The following is an 18,255-nucleotide window of genomic DNA, read 5'->3' as shown; positions in this document are numbered from 1 at the left end:
CTGTATGCTTCAATGAGGTCCCCCCTCATTCTTCTAAACTCCAGTGAGTACAGGCCCAGTGCCGACAAATGCTCATCATAGGTTAACCTACTCATTCCTGGGATCATCATTCTTGTAAACCTCCTCTGGACCTGGAATCGGAAATAAAAGTTTTTCTTAACCTGCACAAAGGATGGGAGATGGATAGATTCAACATAGGGAATATCGCAGATAGGGCGAGGCCAGGGTTACCATGAACTTCAAAAAAAATTATATTATCTATTGAGTAATGTGTTTTAGTACTGTGTTTTTTACAACCTATTGTGCTTCTGCAAGTAAGAATGTCATTGTTCCACTTCAGGACCTACGACAATAAAATACTCTTGACTCTTGAATATATTTGCACCAAAGAATGAAAGTTAAAAGTGCACATTTTGGAAAACTGTGCAGGTTTACTTTCAACCTTATTAAATTTCCAATTTAACTTTACAAAGAAGGCTGCATCTGCAATCTTCCAGAAACAATAAGAAATCATAAGAGGTTTTGTCAGCAGTGTTCCTACGTATCAGGCTCTCCACCCAAAATATCAACTACCCCTCTGCCTCCACAGATACCGTTCGACCCACTGAGTTCTTCCAGCAGTTTGTTTTGTTGTGTGATTTCATACCTGGAGGAATGTCCTTTGTTTATTTGATTTTTGAGTTACAGCATGAAAACAGGCCATTTGGCCCCTACTGACCATCCAGCGCCCTTTCACACTGATTCTATGTTATCCCACTTTCTCATCAACTCCTTACCTATTAGGGGAAATTTTACCGAGGCCAATTAGCCTACAAAACCTGCTCTTATTTGGTATGTTGGAGGGAATGTACATTGACACAGGGCGAAAGGGCAAACTCCACACAGACAGCACTCGATGTCAAGATCAAATGCAGGTCTCTGGCACGGTGACGCAGTAGTTCTGCCAACTACTGTGCCACCTAACATCCTGAACTTTTCTTAAATAAAACTAGATGAGCTGGTTGTCACTACAGTTTGCTGTGTGGGAACCTCCATGGTTAAATTGCTGTACTCAATCCAAAACCGAGTTTAGATTACAAAATAATTAATCAGATATCATGAAGCATCCTAAATAATTTAGTTCTTTAACTTGTTAAGTTATAGCGAATGTAAGAAAACACCCAGAAAAGTAATTTTGACAAATCAGCTTTATGAGTTTTGACCAATTATACAGTACTAAAGTATACCATTTAATTTCCAACACTAAGGGCAGTACAATTGTCTGATAATTTTCACATTACAATCAGATTTTGTAACATAACCTAAACATATTCATTTTTCCATGTTTCACTCAAAGCAAGTTTAATCATTCTGCAAACAAGGTTCGGGAAGGGAGTAAAATGGAAAAGTTAGAGCAGATTATGAGATTTTACTTTTTAGTTCTATGTTGATGTATTTATTAAAGAAATACACTCGTCGGTGAAAACAAGTGCAATCAATCAACCTCTGGCAGTGCAGAATATTTTTACTAAATGTTCCTGCTGTAAAATAACGCTCCATTTTGATTGGTTACACAGTGATTTTTTTTAAACAATCGCTGTGTGGTGGTGAAAGCAAGAATACTTGTTCTTTGTGGAAAAGCATTAATTACTAAATGCAACAACTCAGAACTTCAATGTATCAGCATAATTATTTATTCCGTATTTTTCTGAAGTACTCTGACAATATCACAAGGAGCAAATTTTCAACTATAGCACTTTCTGTGTACAGGTCTGTTTCAAAGCATTGTCCATCACAACTATTTACACCCTTGTGGCTGTAAGGCAAGGTTCACAATGGTGCCTCAAAAATGAATCGTCCATTTTAAAAGAAAGTTCAGTCCTTTACTGAGGTGAATTGGAGAAAATCACTGCAGACACAGAGGCTTTCTATAACATGTTTTAAAATGCTTCATGCAACTATTTTTGGTGCTAATGACAAATTAGCAACTTCTGAGTTTGATTCTCTGAAAAATTGGGAAACATGATCAAAAACCTGGACCACATGACGGCAGCCCTGGTGCCGCCTTACTGCAAGATTGTGCTGTCACTTGAGCAGCCAAGATAATCACGATAAATCATCTTCAATATGTTTTCTGCAGTTGACAGCTGATGGCTTTCCTCGGGGAGAAATTCACCCTCAAATACAAAAATTCTTCCTAAGCATTTTTAACATTCTACCAGACATCTTCCAAGATTAGTTTTTAAAAAGATGAGCCCGAGCAACCTGGATCTTTACAAATCCAAAACAATTTAATGTATAAATAAGATTCCGGAACATTGAGCAGACTTTCATAATACTGTCTCAAACCTTATTAGCATTATGTCAAGGATGTAGCTTCTGTTGCATTACTGATAGCAATATTACATTGTTTGAATCCACAATTGAGAAAATAACTTGCATCACAATAATAAGTGGAGATACAAGTAGACAGTTGTACAGAACATTTTGCTTATAGACATTTTGCTTATAGTAGTTTGTATTCTAAAATTTGGATCGTCAAATTAATGAGAATTTTAAACTGATGTTAAAGTGGCATTTAAATTGCACACTAATGTGTTCATTATTGGTATGCTAAAAAAATTATGAGCTACTTTTCCAGTTGCGTGTTATTTTGCCTGAAAATGTAAATGGTGTACATTTAAAGTGCATATCTTGAATTCTCAGCTGCTGAAGTAAGCACATGAAAAGGAAACAATTAGAGACACTGCCTTTGAAAGTTGAGTTGAGCTTCCATTTTTCTTCACTTTGCACCAATGCTTCTAATCCAAACAAAAATCCAATGGGTCTGTGGTACGTCACTCAGTCATTCTTCTGCCTTTTTAATTTGACTCCGTCTCCCAGAATTAGCTTAAGCAACCTGATGCTTAATCCAAATAAAGCTGCATTTAATCCTGTTTGCCACTGCGCCATTGCTTTGAGCCTTCGTTCCATGCCACATATACAAACAAGGCCAGCACAACATGAACAGCCACTACAGCAACTATAGCAGCATAGAAGTAGCTGTCTCTGTTTGACATCCCCAGTGAACCTGAGAAGGAAAAATGTACAATTAAAGACCATGTTTTGTCTTTAATCCAAAGTTAGGGCTTCAGTTAACGTACTATGAAGGGTAGGAATAAGAAACAAAATTAATAATCTGGACTTTGCAAGGTAATGACAGCATGATTGTCAATGTTCAATATTTCTCCACAAATCTGCCGCAACTTTGGGATTTCTGCAATTGTACAGATAACTGTAGATATCCAAAGATTTCTATCAGTGTTTCCCAATTCACAGTGGCTGCACCTTTATCTTATTGCTGTGCAAACCCTTTTGGTTTCAGTTTCTGAGCATACCAAGAAGGGACAACCTTGTGAGATAAAATACATTGTGACATTTAATAAAGATCTCTCCAAACTGTTTATTAAATCATGTGGTTTTACATTAAAAGAGCCCACAATCTAAAGGGCTGCCCGAACAGATTGCAAATGACCTATACTAGTCCAGCTGTACCCAATTAGTCTACCAAATCTAGCAGTTTCAGGTTTATGTCACTGTGATGATTTAAAAAAAATTCCAGGCTCAATTAAATCAATCAAATTTAATTTATCCAGCAGTTATGGTGGGATTTAAACTCGTCTGTCTAGAACATTGATTGAGAATACTGATTGATACTTAACCCCAAGACTAATGACTTGTGGATGTAGATGAAACAATGTTTTCATAAAGATTTAGATCACACCCAAGCTCTGGTAAAATACTGAAGATTCAGGAAATCTGAAATAAAAATAAGAAACTGCTGGAAATACTTAGCAAATCAGGCAGCATTTGTAGGGGGAGAAAATAAAACTGGATTAATTCTGACCATTTATCAGAACCGATGGAAGGTCATAAGTTTAAAACATTAACGATTACTCGTGCCTCAGATGCAACCTGACCTGCTGAATATTGTCAACATCTTCTGCTTTTTTTCTGTGCTGTCAACTAATCCAGTGCTTCTCCTGATCCTATAGATTATCAATGCCAGTGAGTATAAAGGTGTTACTAATCTGTGGCAATCCCAAGATATTTCTTGCATTTAAATGCACTACAGAAAGCATCCTCCTACAATGCACCAGCTTGGAATGGTGTAGGAAAATAACTGCAGATGCTGGTACAAATCGAAGGTATCACAAAATGCTGGAGTAACTCAGCAGGTCAGGCAGCATCTAGGAGAGAGGGAATAGGTGACGTTTCGGGTCGAGACCCTTCTTCAGACTGATGTCAGGGGGGCGGGACAAAGAAAGAATATGCTTGGAATGGTAATTGCTCTGCCCAAGATAGCTAGAAATTGCAAAGATATACAAACAATCCAGTACATCACACCAAGACACCACCCCCTCACTGATTCCATCCACACTTCACGATATCTCGGGAAGGCACTCACGTACGGTGTGGATGTACGATCTTCTTGGACAGCACACCAAAAAACTGTTTTTTCCACTGTATCTCGGTACAGGTGACAATAATAAACCAATACCAGGGAGAGGTTTCCAAAGTACACATTTTGCACTTCGTTTAATCAGGTCATTTCTGATTTGTCAGCGAATATTAATTTTATTAGCCACACTTTGCCAAACGTGCGTGCACATCATTTAAGATTTCCGTGTATGGTAAGCCAAAGGGATAGTGTACCACAAAGTGGAACCCCATTAATAAATTCAGCTCCAAGTTGCCAAAACCGCCACTAACAGTATCTAACACACAACAAAAGAGCATTCCCATCTGCTTAGGATACAAACAGCCCAAGACATGGGACAGAGCAAAAATAGCCAGCAGCTCACAAGAGATAGGAGTAGAATTAGGCAATTCGGCCCATCAAGCTTACTCCGCCATTCAATCATGGCCGATCTATCTCTCCCTCCTAACCCCATTCTCCTGCCTTCATCCCATAACCTCTGACACCCATACTAATCAAGGATCTATCCATCTCTGGCTTAAATATATCCACTGACTTTGCCTTCACAGCCTTCTGCGGCAAAGAATTCCACTTGTTACTACATAGCTACAAGCTTCCTTCTTGTAAATTTGATCCTATCCTTCGAAAGTACTGATTCGCTCAATGGAAGATGGACCCAAAGCTTTGACAAAGCATTGCAGATAATTCTATTAAAATTACATTTCAGCTAAATTTCACAGCTACGTACTTTCTTTCAAAAAAGGAAATTTTACCCATCGTAATCCAAAAGCACTTTATTTTGTTTTACTTTGAGAAAGTATGCCCTTAAAAATTAATTGACATAACAAAATAGAGAGACATAAGGACAGGTATTTTATATTGTTTTTAGCACTGACACAATCAAAGGCAATAAGACTATCTTCAATTGGCACCAAGCCAAAGAAGTCATCAAGGATCATCTTAAAGAACTTGGGCAAAGAGGAAGGTTTTATGGAATGACTTTACAGGAGGATGTGCAGGTTGAGGTAAAGCTTAAGTGCTTGGTTTGATAACATTTTATTTAAACCTCCCAGTTCTTATTGTCACACAACTAATCTGTATCCGTACAACTAATCTGTATCTGTATAAAGAAATAGATTGCACCAAACATTACACTTTTAAAACTTACAAATAATACCTTGCAACACATTTTTATGCACTACAGCAGGTATGGAATTGTATGTAACTTCAGGAGGAGAAAGGGACAAAAGGGATCGACAGTAACTTTTTGACTCTATACCCAAGTTGTAAACCTCCTAACTGCAGAAACTATCTTTATCTACCCCACAGATGCCACTCAATATCCCAAAAACTTTAATTGAATGACTCGTCATCTTCCAAAAGTTACAATAATAACATGTGTCACCAATCGTTGTAATTTAAGGCTGGTAATTGAACACGCATTTTAACAGCACCTTTCCACAAAATCTTTAGGCACCGCTTTAATAAAATATTATTTTTAGAGATGATGGCTAGAACTACTCTTTGTATCAGTGTAATCCAAACAAGGTTTTGTATAAAAAGGACTAACTTCTATCCTATTGAACTCCAGTACTCAAAATATAAAGCTAACGTTTAGTTAGTCTTCTAATAATTTTCCATCCTGTCCATAAATACCTCTATGATCTACATAGAGATGCACACTTTTATACTGCCATTGCATTTGGTATTTTGCCATTTAGAAACTACACTTTATCCTACCTCAGTACAACATGAATGGCCTCATAATTGCATTTGTAGAAATCTATTTGCTGTGGTTTTACCATTTGTTTACTCAAACTTTTTGTAATTTAATGTTCCCAACTAGACTGCAAACAATTTGGACAGGTACATGGATAGGAAAGGCTTTATATTACGTTAGCTTTATATTAGAGAGATATGGGCCAAACAGGGGCAAATGGGACTAGTGTAGTTGAGGCAGCTTGGTTGGCATGGGCAAGCTGGTCCAATGGGCCCGTTTCCATGCTGTGTGACTCTGACCCTAATAGCATTTATCTCTTCATCATCTGCATACTTGGATACATGGCCTTCTACCCCATTATGTTTGTTTAGAAATCTGGTGTATGGTTGCTGTGCAAGCACAGATCCTTATGTGGCATAAATATGAATTGCACCTGACTGTGTTTGTGGAATCCCATCAGCCACTCTACTACAGCAGCATACAACCACCAGTCACATCTTCCCCTCCCCATCTGCTCTCTGTAGGGACCCCTTTTTGTAACTCCTTGGTTCACTCAAACCCTCCCCACACATCTCTTCCCCACACCACACACTCTCTCCTGCAACCATTGGGTATAACACCTGCCCTGACACTCTCTCTCTCTCTCTCCCTCATCCAGGGATCTAAACAGCCTTTTCACATCAGACAGGGATTCACCTGCACCTCCTCCAACGTTGTCTATTGAATTAGGTTTCCTCGACATTGCTTCCTCTACACGGGTGAGACCAGACACAGACTAGACAACTATTTTGCCGAGCACCTATGCAAAGCACTTTGCAGAGCATCTGTTGGCTGTGGCAATCTGGATCTCCGGATTGCCAGCCTTTGTAATTCCCATTCCCATACCAACCTGTCTGTCTTTGTCTTTTTCCACTGCCAGGGTAAAACCAAACCCACACTAGAGGACCAGCGACACATATTCCATCTGGAGAGTCTACAACCTAACAGCATGAACAATGGCGTCGCCATTATTATTACATGCCAAATGAATTTCACTGTGTAATATTTAATTGCATATGTGACAATAAATATCCATTGAACCAGAGTTCCTCTCATTACCTTCGGCTGCAGATTCCAGAATCTGCAGCCTTTTATTCTCTCATCACTTTGCAGCCTCTGTTGCTACTCTATTATTCCCTCCCCACAACAGTTCACCAACAGCAATTTAGGATCCATCTTTGACAGAAACGTTCGTTTGACATGATACCAACTTAAAATGGATTAGCCGAATTAGAATACAAATCCTGTTTCGCTTCAATTGAAAGGAACTTAAACTAGAAAAGCCAATTGTTAAAAGAGCTTACCTTCAAAGACAAAAGATTTTGTTCCAAAATACAACCCAATTGGTAAAACAATCATTAGGAATGTGAAAAACAGGAGTGTCTTCAGAACCGATAACAGCGAGCTGTCATTTCTGAAAAAGGCAAATAAAAAATGTAACCAGACCTACACAGAGATAACAACAAACATGTTTATATATAAAACAAGCTTCCTTTTGGCAATGTCACAACCTGTTTTAAAGATACTTCACAAGGAGAACCCACAACATGACTATAAATAATATTTTGATCAAACCCATTTTAATTTCAGCAAATTGAAATCTCTGGTTGTTTTATTTTACAATACAAAAGAAAAAATGAACGCGTTTTGTGGAATTAGAGATAACACAAGAACATTGAACAATCGGTGGACTCGAAAGGCTGTTCTGTGCTGTATCTCTAAACTAAACTAAAATAAATAAATATGGAAAGTTAATTGTTTTAATAATATAATTCTAAATTAAAATCATGCCTTGGGCTGTGGGAATCCTGGAATAACAAGAGTTCAAGGTGGCAGAAAGTCATAATTTAATACCAAAGGGTAGATTGTCCACTTACATTTGTGAAAATATCAAGAGTCTGTCAAGCAGAAGAAAATTAGTGCACACAAAGAGACCATAGGAGTTTGGGATTTGGAGAGTTAGCAGCATGGAATAGGGCAACTCAACACAAATTATGAACCCATGAATTTTGAGTGTCTGACAGATGTCTCGGTAGGAAGAATGCAAATACAGAGTTCCACAAAATTGAGCTATAGTCATGGCCCAAAATTGCATTGATTTTGGTTGATTATTATCATGTGTACTGAGACTTTGACACCAAAATTGCCGGGGTCGTGGACTGTGAAGAAGGCTGTCAAGATATACAGTGCGATGTAGATTAGCTACAGAAATGGGCAGAGAAATGGCAGTTGTAGTTTAATCTGATCAAATACAAGGGAATGGAGTGAAATGAATTACGTGCAAGTGGATAAGAGATGGTCTTGGCATCATGTTCGGCACGGACATTGTGGACTGAAAGTTTGTGCTGTACTGTTCTATGTTTACATACTTTAGGCATAGGAGCCTGCAAACTGTGAACACCAACCATCCTTTTTCTCCAGAGATGCTGCCTGGCCCGCTGAGTTACTCCAGCACTTTGTGTCTATCTTCCCAACAGCCATCAGGCTCTTGAACAGCACACAATACCAACCTATGCAATAATGAACTGCTATGGACTGTGTCTATGGACTGTGACTTTGGTGTCTTTGGATGGCTACCTATTACTAGGGTCATAAATTAATTGATTAAAAAAATGCACTTTATCTGTGTGTGTTGCATTTACGGGCTAGTTAAATGCAAATTCTAACAAGAATTTAATTGCTTTCTTGTCGGTACATACGACAATCAAACACACTTGGCCCTGACTATCCAGGGATGCAACAGTTGGTATCAAAAATTTAGTTTGTCACATGTATCGAGGTACAGTGAAAAGCTTTTTTGTTGCGTGCTATCCAGTCAGCGGACAGACAATACATGATTACAAACTGGTATATGCTGTGCAAGAGTATTAAAAAATGGTTAAGTTTATTCAGGAGGCTCTACTGTGTGTGGTTTTTATGGCAATAATCAAAAGGACATTAATGCTCAAGAGAGCCTGCAATCTGTGTTCAACTTAATAGCAAGAAGGGGAAAAAACATACCATAAAAAAGAAATAATTATCACTGAATGAAAATGTTAACAGAAATTTAATTAGGTTTTGTTTTAAAAATTATAGCTTTGACATTAATCCCACAACTTGGCTGTCTAACACACTTCCACATCAGAGAAACAGAAATAAGAAAACAAATTCAAATGCAGGAAGCCTTTAAGTGGAACAGAAAGCCTTAAGTGGAACAGAAGAATTCTAGCTCTGGTAGAACAGTAAATTAATAAAGTTATAATAACTTCCTTGGTTAAGGATGGTTGAGAAAATCAAGTGGTAATGAGTGGTGGGATTTGCCATAGAATTGTAATGGTTAGGAGCCTAGTTGGCTTGCTGAGTCTGTGCTGACTGCTGGTGGAGCAATCCTCTTCAATCCTGTTCCCTCAATCTTTCTTTGTTGCCTGTGTGATGCTGCAACTTGCTTGTCTTTCCTTTCCAAATACTTTCCTATCTAAATACTTCCATTTCACTACCAAGTCACATTGAAAAGTGATATTTGCCTTTTCAAGAATTATTCAATAGAGTTCCTACTAATTTGATTTATTTGGGTGATTTACAAGTGTTTAAAAAATATGAAGTTGGTCAAAACAACATTGATTGATTCAATGAAATCCATACATTTCAACATTTTCCGTACACGTTCAAGAATCTTTACAATATGTTCTTCACATTCTCACTTCATCTGAAAACAAGGGTCTCCTTTCCAACTACATCAGCCTTAAAAAATATTCAAAGATTCCAGTGTTTGAGGAATATTTTGCTTACTCATAGAGACAAAGCACAAGGGGGCACAGCCCTTTGGCCAACAGAGTCCATAACAACAATCAACCATCCATTTACATTCATTCCACATTAATCCTATCTGTTTTAAGTTCTTCCACATTTATCTGCTCATCTAGACACTAGGGACAATTTACAGTGGTTAATTAACCTACCAACTCATCCATTCTTGGAATGTGGGAGGAACAGGAGCACCCAGAGGACACCCATACAGTCACAGGAAGATGGCGCAAACGTCTGGAGTAACTCAGCGGGTCAGATCTGAGCAGGAAACGGATAGGTGACATTTCAGGTCAGAACACCTTTTCAGATAATAGAGGCAGAAGAAGCCTCCCGACACAAAATGTCACATATACGTTCCTTCCACAGATGTGGCCTGACCTGCTGAGTTTGGTTTGGTTTAGTTTAGAAATAGAGTATGGAAACAGGCCCTTAACCTACTGAGTCAGTGCTGACCAACGATCACCTGCACACTAGTTCGATCCTAAACACTAAGGTCAATTTTACAGAGGCCAATTAACCTATAAATCTGCATGCCTTTGGAACGCAAGAGGAGCCCAGAGCATCCGGAGAAAATTCACACTGTCACTGGGAGAACGTGCAAATTCCACACAGACAGTACATGAGGTTAGGATGAAACTAGAGTCTCTGGTGGCATTATGAGGCAGCAACTGAACCACTGTGCCACCCCCAGCTGGGAGTTATTCCAACACTGTATTATTCAAAATTCTAGTATTGGCAGTTCCTTGTGCCTCTATTGATTGGTTTGAATTGTTAGGTACAGTATTGAAACAGGCCCTTCAGCCCACTGATTATTGATTACCCATTCGGACTACTTCTGTTATCCTACTTTTTCATCCTACACACTCCCTAAATACTGCTGGACAATTTATCGAGGCCAATTGACTTACAAACCAGCCGACCTGAGGAAACCCATGCAGTCACAGGAACCAACAAACTCCACACGGACAGCACCCAGTCAGGATCAAACCCGGGTCTCTGGCTCTGTGAGGCAGCAGCTCTACCTTTTCGCTATACAGACAGGATGTGAGGTCAGGAATGAACCCAGGTCAAGTAGAAATCAAGTCAAAGGTCTGAAGAAGAGTCCCAACCAGAAACGTCACCCATCCATGTTCTCCAGAAATACTGCTTGACCTGGTGGTGAATCTGTGGAATTCATTGCAGCAGACAGCTGTGGATGCCTAATCAATGGATATTTTTAAGGCAGAAAAATGGATTAGGGGTTATGGCGAGAAGGCAGGAGAATGGGGTTGAGAGGGAAAGATAGATCAGCCACAATTGAATGAAGGATAAGAAAATAACTGCAGATGCTGGTACAAATCGATTTATTCACAAAATGCTGGAGTAACTCAGCAGGTCAGGCAGCATCTCGGGAGAGAAGGAATGGGTGACGTTTCGGGTCGAGACCCTTCTTCAGACTGATGTCGGGGGTGGGACAAAGGAAGGATATAGGTGGAGACAGGAAGATAGAGGGAGATCTGGGAAGGAGGAGGGTAAGGGAGGGACAGAGGAGCTATCTGAAGTTGGAGAAGTCGACGTTCATACCACCGGGCCGCAAACTGCCCAGGCGAAATATGAGGTGCTGCTCCTCCAATTTCCGGCGGGCCTCACTATGGCACTGGAGGAGGCCCATGACAGAGAGGTCAGACTGGGAATGGGAGGGGGAGTTAAAGTGCTGGGCCACCGGGAGATCAGCTGCGTTAATGCGGACCGAGCGCAGGTGTTCAGCGAAGCGATCGCCGAGCCTGCGCTTGGTTTCGCCGATATAAATAAGTTGACATCTAGAGCAGCGGATGCAGTAGATGAGGTTGGAGGAGGTGCAGGTGAACCTCTGTCTCACCTGGAAAGACTGTTTGGGTCCTTTGATGGAGTTGAGGGGGGAAGTAAAGGGACAGGTGTTGCATCTCGTGCGGTTGCAAGGGAAAGTGCCCGGGGTTAGGGTGGTTTGGGTAGGAAGGGACGAGTGGACCATGGAGTTGCGGAGGGAACGGTCTCTGCGGAACGCAGAGAGGGGAGGGGATGGGAAGATATGGCCAGTGGTGGGGTCCTGTTGTAGGTGACGGAAATGTTGGTGGATGATATGTTGGATCCGCTGGCTGGTGGGGTGGAAGGTGAGAACGAGGGGGATCCTGTCCTTGTTGCGAGTGGGGGGAGGGGGAGCAAGAGCGGAGCTGCAGGATGTAGAAGAGACCCTAGTGAGAGCCTCATCTATAATGGAGAAGGGGAAGCCCCGTTTTCTGAAAAACGAGGACATCTCGGAAGCCCTAGTCTGAAACACCTCATCCCGGGCGCAGATGCGGCGTAGACGGAGGAATTGGGAGTAGGGGATAGACTTTTTGCAGGGGACCGGGTGGGAAGAAGTGTAGTCCAGATAGCTGTGCGAGTCGGTGGGCTTGTAGTAAATGTCCGTCACTAGTTTTTCTCCTGTGATGGAGATGGTACGGCACGGTAGCACAGCGGTAGAGTTGCTGCTTTACAGCGAATGCAGCGCCGGAGACTCAGGTTCGATCCTGACTACGGGTGCTGCACTGTAAGGAGTTTGTACGTTCTCCCCGTGACCTGCGTGGGTTTTCTCCGAGATCTTCGGTTTCCTCCCACACTCCAAAGACGTACAGGTATGTAGGTTAATTGGCTGGGTAAATGTAAAAATTGTCCCTAGTGGGTGTAGGATAGTGTTAATGTACGGGGATCGCTGGGCGGCACGGACTTGGAGGGCCGAAAAGGCCTGTTTCCGGCTGTATATATATGATATATGATATGATATGATGATGATGGTGAGGTCCAGAAACGGGAGGGAGATGTCAGAGATAGTCCAGGTATATTTAAGGGCAGGATGGAAATTGGAGGTGAAGTGTATGAAGTCAGTGAGTTCTGCATGGGTGCAAGAGGTAGCACCAATGCAGTCGTCGATGTAGCGGAGGTAGAGTTCGGGGATGGGGTCAGTGTACGTCTGGAACAGGGATTGTTCGACGTACCCGACAAAGAGGTAGGCGTAGCTAGGAGTTGAATGAAGGAGATGGCTTGATGGACTGAAGGGCCTAATTCTGCTCCTACATCCTGTGATCTGATGTTTCTCAGCAGTGACTCAGGTTCGATCCTGACTATGGGTGCTGCACTGTAAGGAGTTTGTACGTTCTCCCCGTGACCTGCGTGGGTTTTCTCCGAGATCTTCGGTTTCCTCCCACACTCCAAAGACGTACAGGTATGTAGGTTAATTGGCTGGGTAAATGTAAAAATTGTCCCTAGTGTGTGTAGGATAGTGTTAATGTCCGGGGATCGTTGGGCGGCACGGACTTGGTGGGCCGAAAAGGCCTGTTTCCGGCTGTATATATATAAACATAGCACAAAAAGTAAGGAAATTTGTGTTTGGTAGATTATTTCTTTGTTGTAACAATGCTTCTTGGCAATAAATCTTATACCGTTGGAAAGCCTGTTTATTTCCCTTTTAAATGGTGCCACATTTGTAAGGAACATGCATTTGTGGGATGAGCAGCAGAGCTGAGTATATGGGTTGCGCCCATGAAAAATTTGCCAAATCTTCTCTGCCAATGCCAAACAGATTATTCTGCTGTTGCTATTGACTCTTGTTTTGAGCTTCTGGTACCCCCAGGTGCTGACAAGAATGGGATGCCATCCCACAACAGTGTGTGACCAGGCTGGTGACCAGCATGAGGAGGAGGTGCCAGGCTGTTATGGCTGTGTATGGTTCTTCCACACGCTACTGTGGCTCCTGTTTATTAAATGAATAAATTGTTAAATTGCCAATATGTCTTGTTTCTTCAGACTTCAATCATCCAATCCACCAAACAACACCGAACAAGAGTCAATGGCAGAATAAGCTGTTTGGCATTGGCAGAGAAGATTTGGCAAATTTTTCATGGGCGCAACCCATATACTCAGCTCTGCTGCTCATCCCACAAATGCATGTTCCTTACAAATGTGGCACCATTTAAAAGGGAAATAAACAGGCTTTCCAACGGTATAAGATTTATTGCCAAGAATCATTGTTACAACAAAGAAATAATCTACCAAACACAAATTTCCTTACTTTTTGTGCTATGTTTATATATATATGATATGATATGACCCATTGGGGGGCGGAAGGGTTGGCGTCACGTGATCTGGGGGCGGGGCCCGCTATGAACACGCCCACCGCTCCGCGTCGGGTCGCGGGGCCTCTGCCCGGTGAGTGACAACCCCCCGCCGCCGCCGCATTGACGGCTCCGGCCCGACACGTCCATTCCCGCCACAGCCGCCGCCGCCGCCGCGCTCCCCACCGCCTGCACCGCGCTGCCACACTCACCCCCTGAAGTCAGCGGCGCCGGCGGCGCCGGGGGCCGCGTTCAGCACCGTTCGGTCCGGACGCTCCATCTCCCCGCGACGCACTCGCTTCACGCGTCACTTCCTGCTCGCTGTTGCGGCGGCGGTGGCGCCCCGCCTGCTTCTTTCGTCACTTCCTCCTCCAATGGTTCTGGGGCAAAGATACTAGAGGAGCGAGATGGACCACTCCGTTGATATCGCTTCTGCTGAAGTGTCGGAACGGCCGCCATTTTAGTAGGCAAAACGGGTCGTTCGCTCTGCCTCTCACAGTGTAATCAGTGTTGTGGGGGAACAGTATGTGTGATGATACCATTAAAATGCAGAAAATATCTCATCTATCAACTCACATTTTTTTGTTATTTTTATTTTAAAATGTTTTACCCCCGCTTCATTTCTCTGATTTTATTATTTCTTCCTGTTTCTGCCCATTTCCCTCTCATCCTTCTTCCCCAGGCAGCCCCCTCTTTTGTGCAGTTTCCCTTGTATTGCTCAAACACCCACTCTGCACAAAGTTATGAATGTGTGTGTGAGAGGCATAATAGAGATAAATAGATCTCAAAGTTCCATCTCATGGATCAGAAGCAAGTTTGATTTAAAGCAACGCTCTATATCTTTCTTCATCTTATTTTTCACATTATGTACATAAACCATAAAGGCGATTTGACCGTTATGGTTTATGTATATGTATGTATGCATATATATATATATATATACTAGCACAAGTGTGCCCGTTGGGCCCGTCCTCGTAGGGTTTCCATTGTAACCGGGAGGGGAGTGGGGGGGAGGGAAGGGGGAGGGTGGGGGGGAGGGAAGGGGGAGGGGGGGAGGGAAGGGGGAGGGGGGGGAGGGAAGGGGGGAGGGTGGGGGGGGAGGGGAGGGAGGGGAACCTCCCCTTTTCCCAGTACCCCTCTTTCCCCGTTGGGCCCGTCCTCATAGGGTTTCCATTGTAACCGGGAGGAGGGAAGGGGGAGGGAGGTGTGGAGGGAGGGGGGGGTAGGGGAGAGGGAGGTGGGTAGGGGGGGGAGGGGAGGGAGGGGGACCTCCCCTTTTCCCAGTACCCCTCTTTCCCCGTTGGGCCCGTCCTCGTAGGGTTTCCATTGTAACCGGGAGGAGGGGAGGGAGGGAAGGGGGAGGAGGGAACATATTTTTTCATTCTTTTCATTCTATATTAGTGTAATAAAGTGTAATGCATACATACCTACGCTGATACAGAAGTTGTAGCTTTAGACATGAATAATGTACATTACTACCATAATTTAGTTTTGAATTTAACATATAATTGAGGGGGCCGGTGCAATATAGTGCTAACCCTCACTTTTGTGAAAAATGAGTTACATGCATTAACACGATCCTTGCCCATTACCCTGCAACCTGTAAAAATTTCATATTTAAATTCAACCGATAAATTGGTTAAATAACATAGGCACCTTCCTGTTTTTTTTGTGATTTATGGATTTTTCAAATGTGAATATCTCATCACGACACATTTGTGGGTAAGCAGTATAATGCACCAACCCCCTTCAATTTCACATCTTTCAAAAATGAACTTCACAAACAAGGATAACACTTATTATTTCTGTCATTCATGGTAAGATTTATATCATTTGTGTGCGAGATATATAGGGTTGAACTGTTTTACATATCAACTAACCAATGAAAAGATCAAGTCCTGATTTATACCAGCTCTTCACCTCCCCCCACCCCCCCACCGGCTTGTCTGAAGAAGGGTCCCAACCTGAAACATCACCCATCCTTTTTCTCCAGAGATGCTGCCTGACCCGGTGATTTACTCCACCACTGTGTCTTTTGAATTGGATTCATGCTTCTGTACCACGTCAGGCAGCATTGGTCATTTTAGTGGCTGTCAAGGGTTTTTAACTAATCAATTCACCAATTCAAATTTTCTTGGCTCTAAGTATAAAGTTAAATGTCTTTTCAATTATTTTGTGGATACAGTAGAGTTCTATTGTTTGCAAATGCCTAATCTCTGTTTCCATGATTTTTAAAAATAAAACAAAAAGAGATACAGCTCATGGAGGTGAAATTAAAATTAACAGAGAAAGCAAAGGAGAACAGTTCATTAAATATGATCAATTGGCCTGATACAGACAGAGTGGATCTCTATCCCCTTCAATTTTACATCTTTCAAAAATGAACTTCACAAACACGGATAACACTTATTATTTCTGTCATTCATGGTAAGATTTATATCATTTGTGTGCGAGATATATAGGGTTGCACTGTTTTACATATCAGCTGACCAATGAAAAGATCAGGTCCTGATTTATACCAGCTCTTCACCTCCCCCCACCCCCCCCCCCCCCCCCCCTCCCCCAACCATGAAAAAAGGTCTCGACCCAAAACGTCACCTATCCATGTTCTCTAGAGATGCTGCCTGACTTGCTGAGTTACTCCAGCACTTTGTGTCCCTTTGTCCCCTAACCTAGTCACAAGCCTTTGGCCAATCTCCCACATTTAGCTTCAGCAGAGAAGGACCCATTGACTACTTGCTGATCATCGTCCCATCACAAAGACTTTCCAGCAAAGGCCTGAGGGTTCAGATATTTCTGAGCAATATTGTGTTGAGAATTTTTGATCAGTACATTACAATAAAGACACAGTCACACTGCAGAGGGTACATAGGCTGATGCAAGGACTAGACAATGTAGATTATAAGGAAAGATCAGACAGGCAATGGTTGTGTTCCTTGGCACACAGAAGGCTGAGGAGTGGTTAATTGAAATGCATAACAATATGCGGGGACGAAAGAAATATAAGGGGCCCATTTCCTTCAGCCGACTGAACAAATATCAAGGGGAGTAGATTTAAAGTAATTGGGGGGCAGGAGATTTAAAGTAATTGGTGAGATGAGGAAAACATATTTTACCCAGAGACAGGTGGTGATCTAGCAGTCACTGCCTGAAAGGGTATTGGAAACACTAATCCTATATATAAGTAAGTACTTCTCTTACCCATAGGTTAAGTGTCATTGAGTAATACAGTATGGAAACAGGCCCTTCAGCCCAACTCATCTACGCTGATTATGATGCCCCATCTAAGCTAGTCCCACTGACCAGCATTTGGCCCATATTCCTGTAAACCTTTCCTATCCATGTACCTATCCAAATATCTGTTAAATGCTGTTATAGACCTGCCTCATCTACCTCCTCTGGCAGCTCATTCCATATACCCACCACCCACTGATGAAAAACTTGCCCCTCAGATTCCTAATAAATCTTTCCCCTCTCACCTTAAACTGATGTTCTCTGGTTTGTGATTCCCCAACCCTGGGCAAAAGACTTTGTGCATTCACTCTATCAATTCCCCTCATGATTTTACACATCTCCATAAGATCACCCATGTCAGTTTATATTCCTCTATAAGATCACCTCTCAGCTTCCTGTGCTCCAAGCAGTGAAGTCCTAGCATGCCCATTTACTCTCTACAGCTCAGGACCTTGAGTCCTAGCAAAATTCTTGTACATCTCTGCAGTCTTTCCAGGTTAGGTTGTTGCCAGTTCAAGACCATGTTGTCTGTGGATTGTCCTCTGGACATCCCCCTGCATTGTCCCATAAGGATTGTTAGTGAGAAAAAGTATCATCGCATGGAACTTGGTTAAGGAATCATGTCAAGTGACAGGGGCAAGCATAGTCAGGTGGTAGAAACAAAGAACTGCAGATGCTGGTTTACAATTGTTTTGGTCACCATGTCATAGGAAAGCTTCTTGTCAGCTCGCAAGGGTGCAGAGAATATTTACGAGGATGTTGCTAGGACTTGTGGTCCTGAGCTATAGGGGGGAGAGGTTGAGCAGGCTAGGACTTTATTCCTTGGAGCGCAAGAGGTTGAGGGGTGATCTTATAGTGTACAAGATCATGAGAGGAATAGATTGAGTAAATGATTGAGTATTTTGCCCAGAGTAGGCGAATCCAGAACC

General features: G+C 42.1%; 1 protein-coding gene across 1 annotated transcript; it reads right to left on the bottom strand.

Annotated features, from left to right (window-relative positions):
• Nucleotides 1-1,181: 1,181 nt before the first annotated feature.
• LOC144591659 (vacuolar ATPase assembly integral membrane protein VMA21-like) lies at nucleotides 1,182-14,434 on the bottom strand. Its single transcript, XM_078395703.1, has 3 exons — nucleotides 14,305-14,434; nucleotides 7,502-7,611; nucleotides 1,182-3,049 (listed from the first exon to the last, which is right to left on the bottom strand). The coding sequence occupies exons 1-3, from the start codon at nucleotides 14,370-14,372 to the stop codon at nucleotides 2,907-2,909; spliced, it is 321 nt and encodes a 106-aa protein (XP_078251829.1). The 5' UTR covers nucleotides 14,373-14,434; the 3' UTR covers nucleotides 1,182-2,906.
• Between the last annotated feature and the right edge of the window lie 3,821 nt (nucleotides 14,435-18,255).

Source organism: Rhinoraja longicauda, unplaced genomic scaffold (genome assembly GCF_053455715.1).
Source record: "Rhinoraja longicauda isolate Sanriku21f unplaced genomic scaffold, sRhiLon1.1 Scf001362, whole genome shotgun sequence".
NCBI lineage: Eukaryota > Metazoa > Chordata > Chondrichthyes > Rajiformes > Arhynchobatidae > Rhinoraja > Rhinoraja longicauda.
This window is presented reverse-complemented; position numbering and strand designations above follow the sequence as displayed.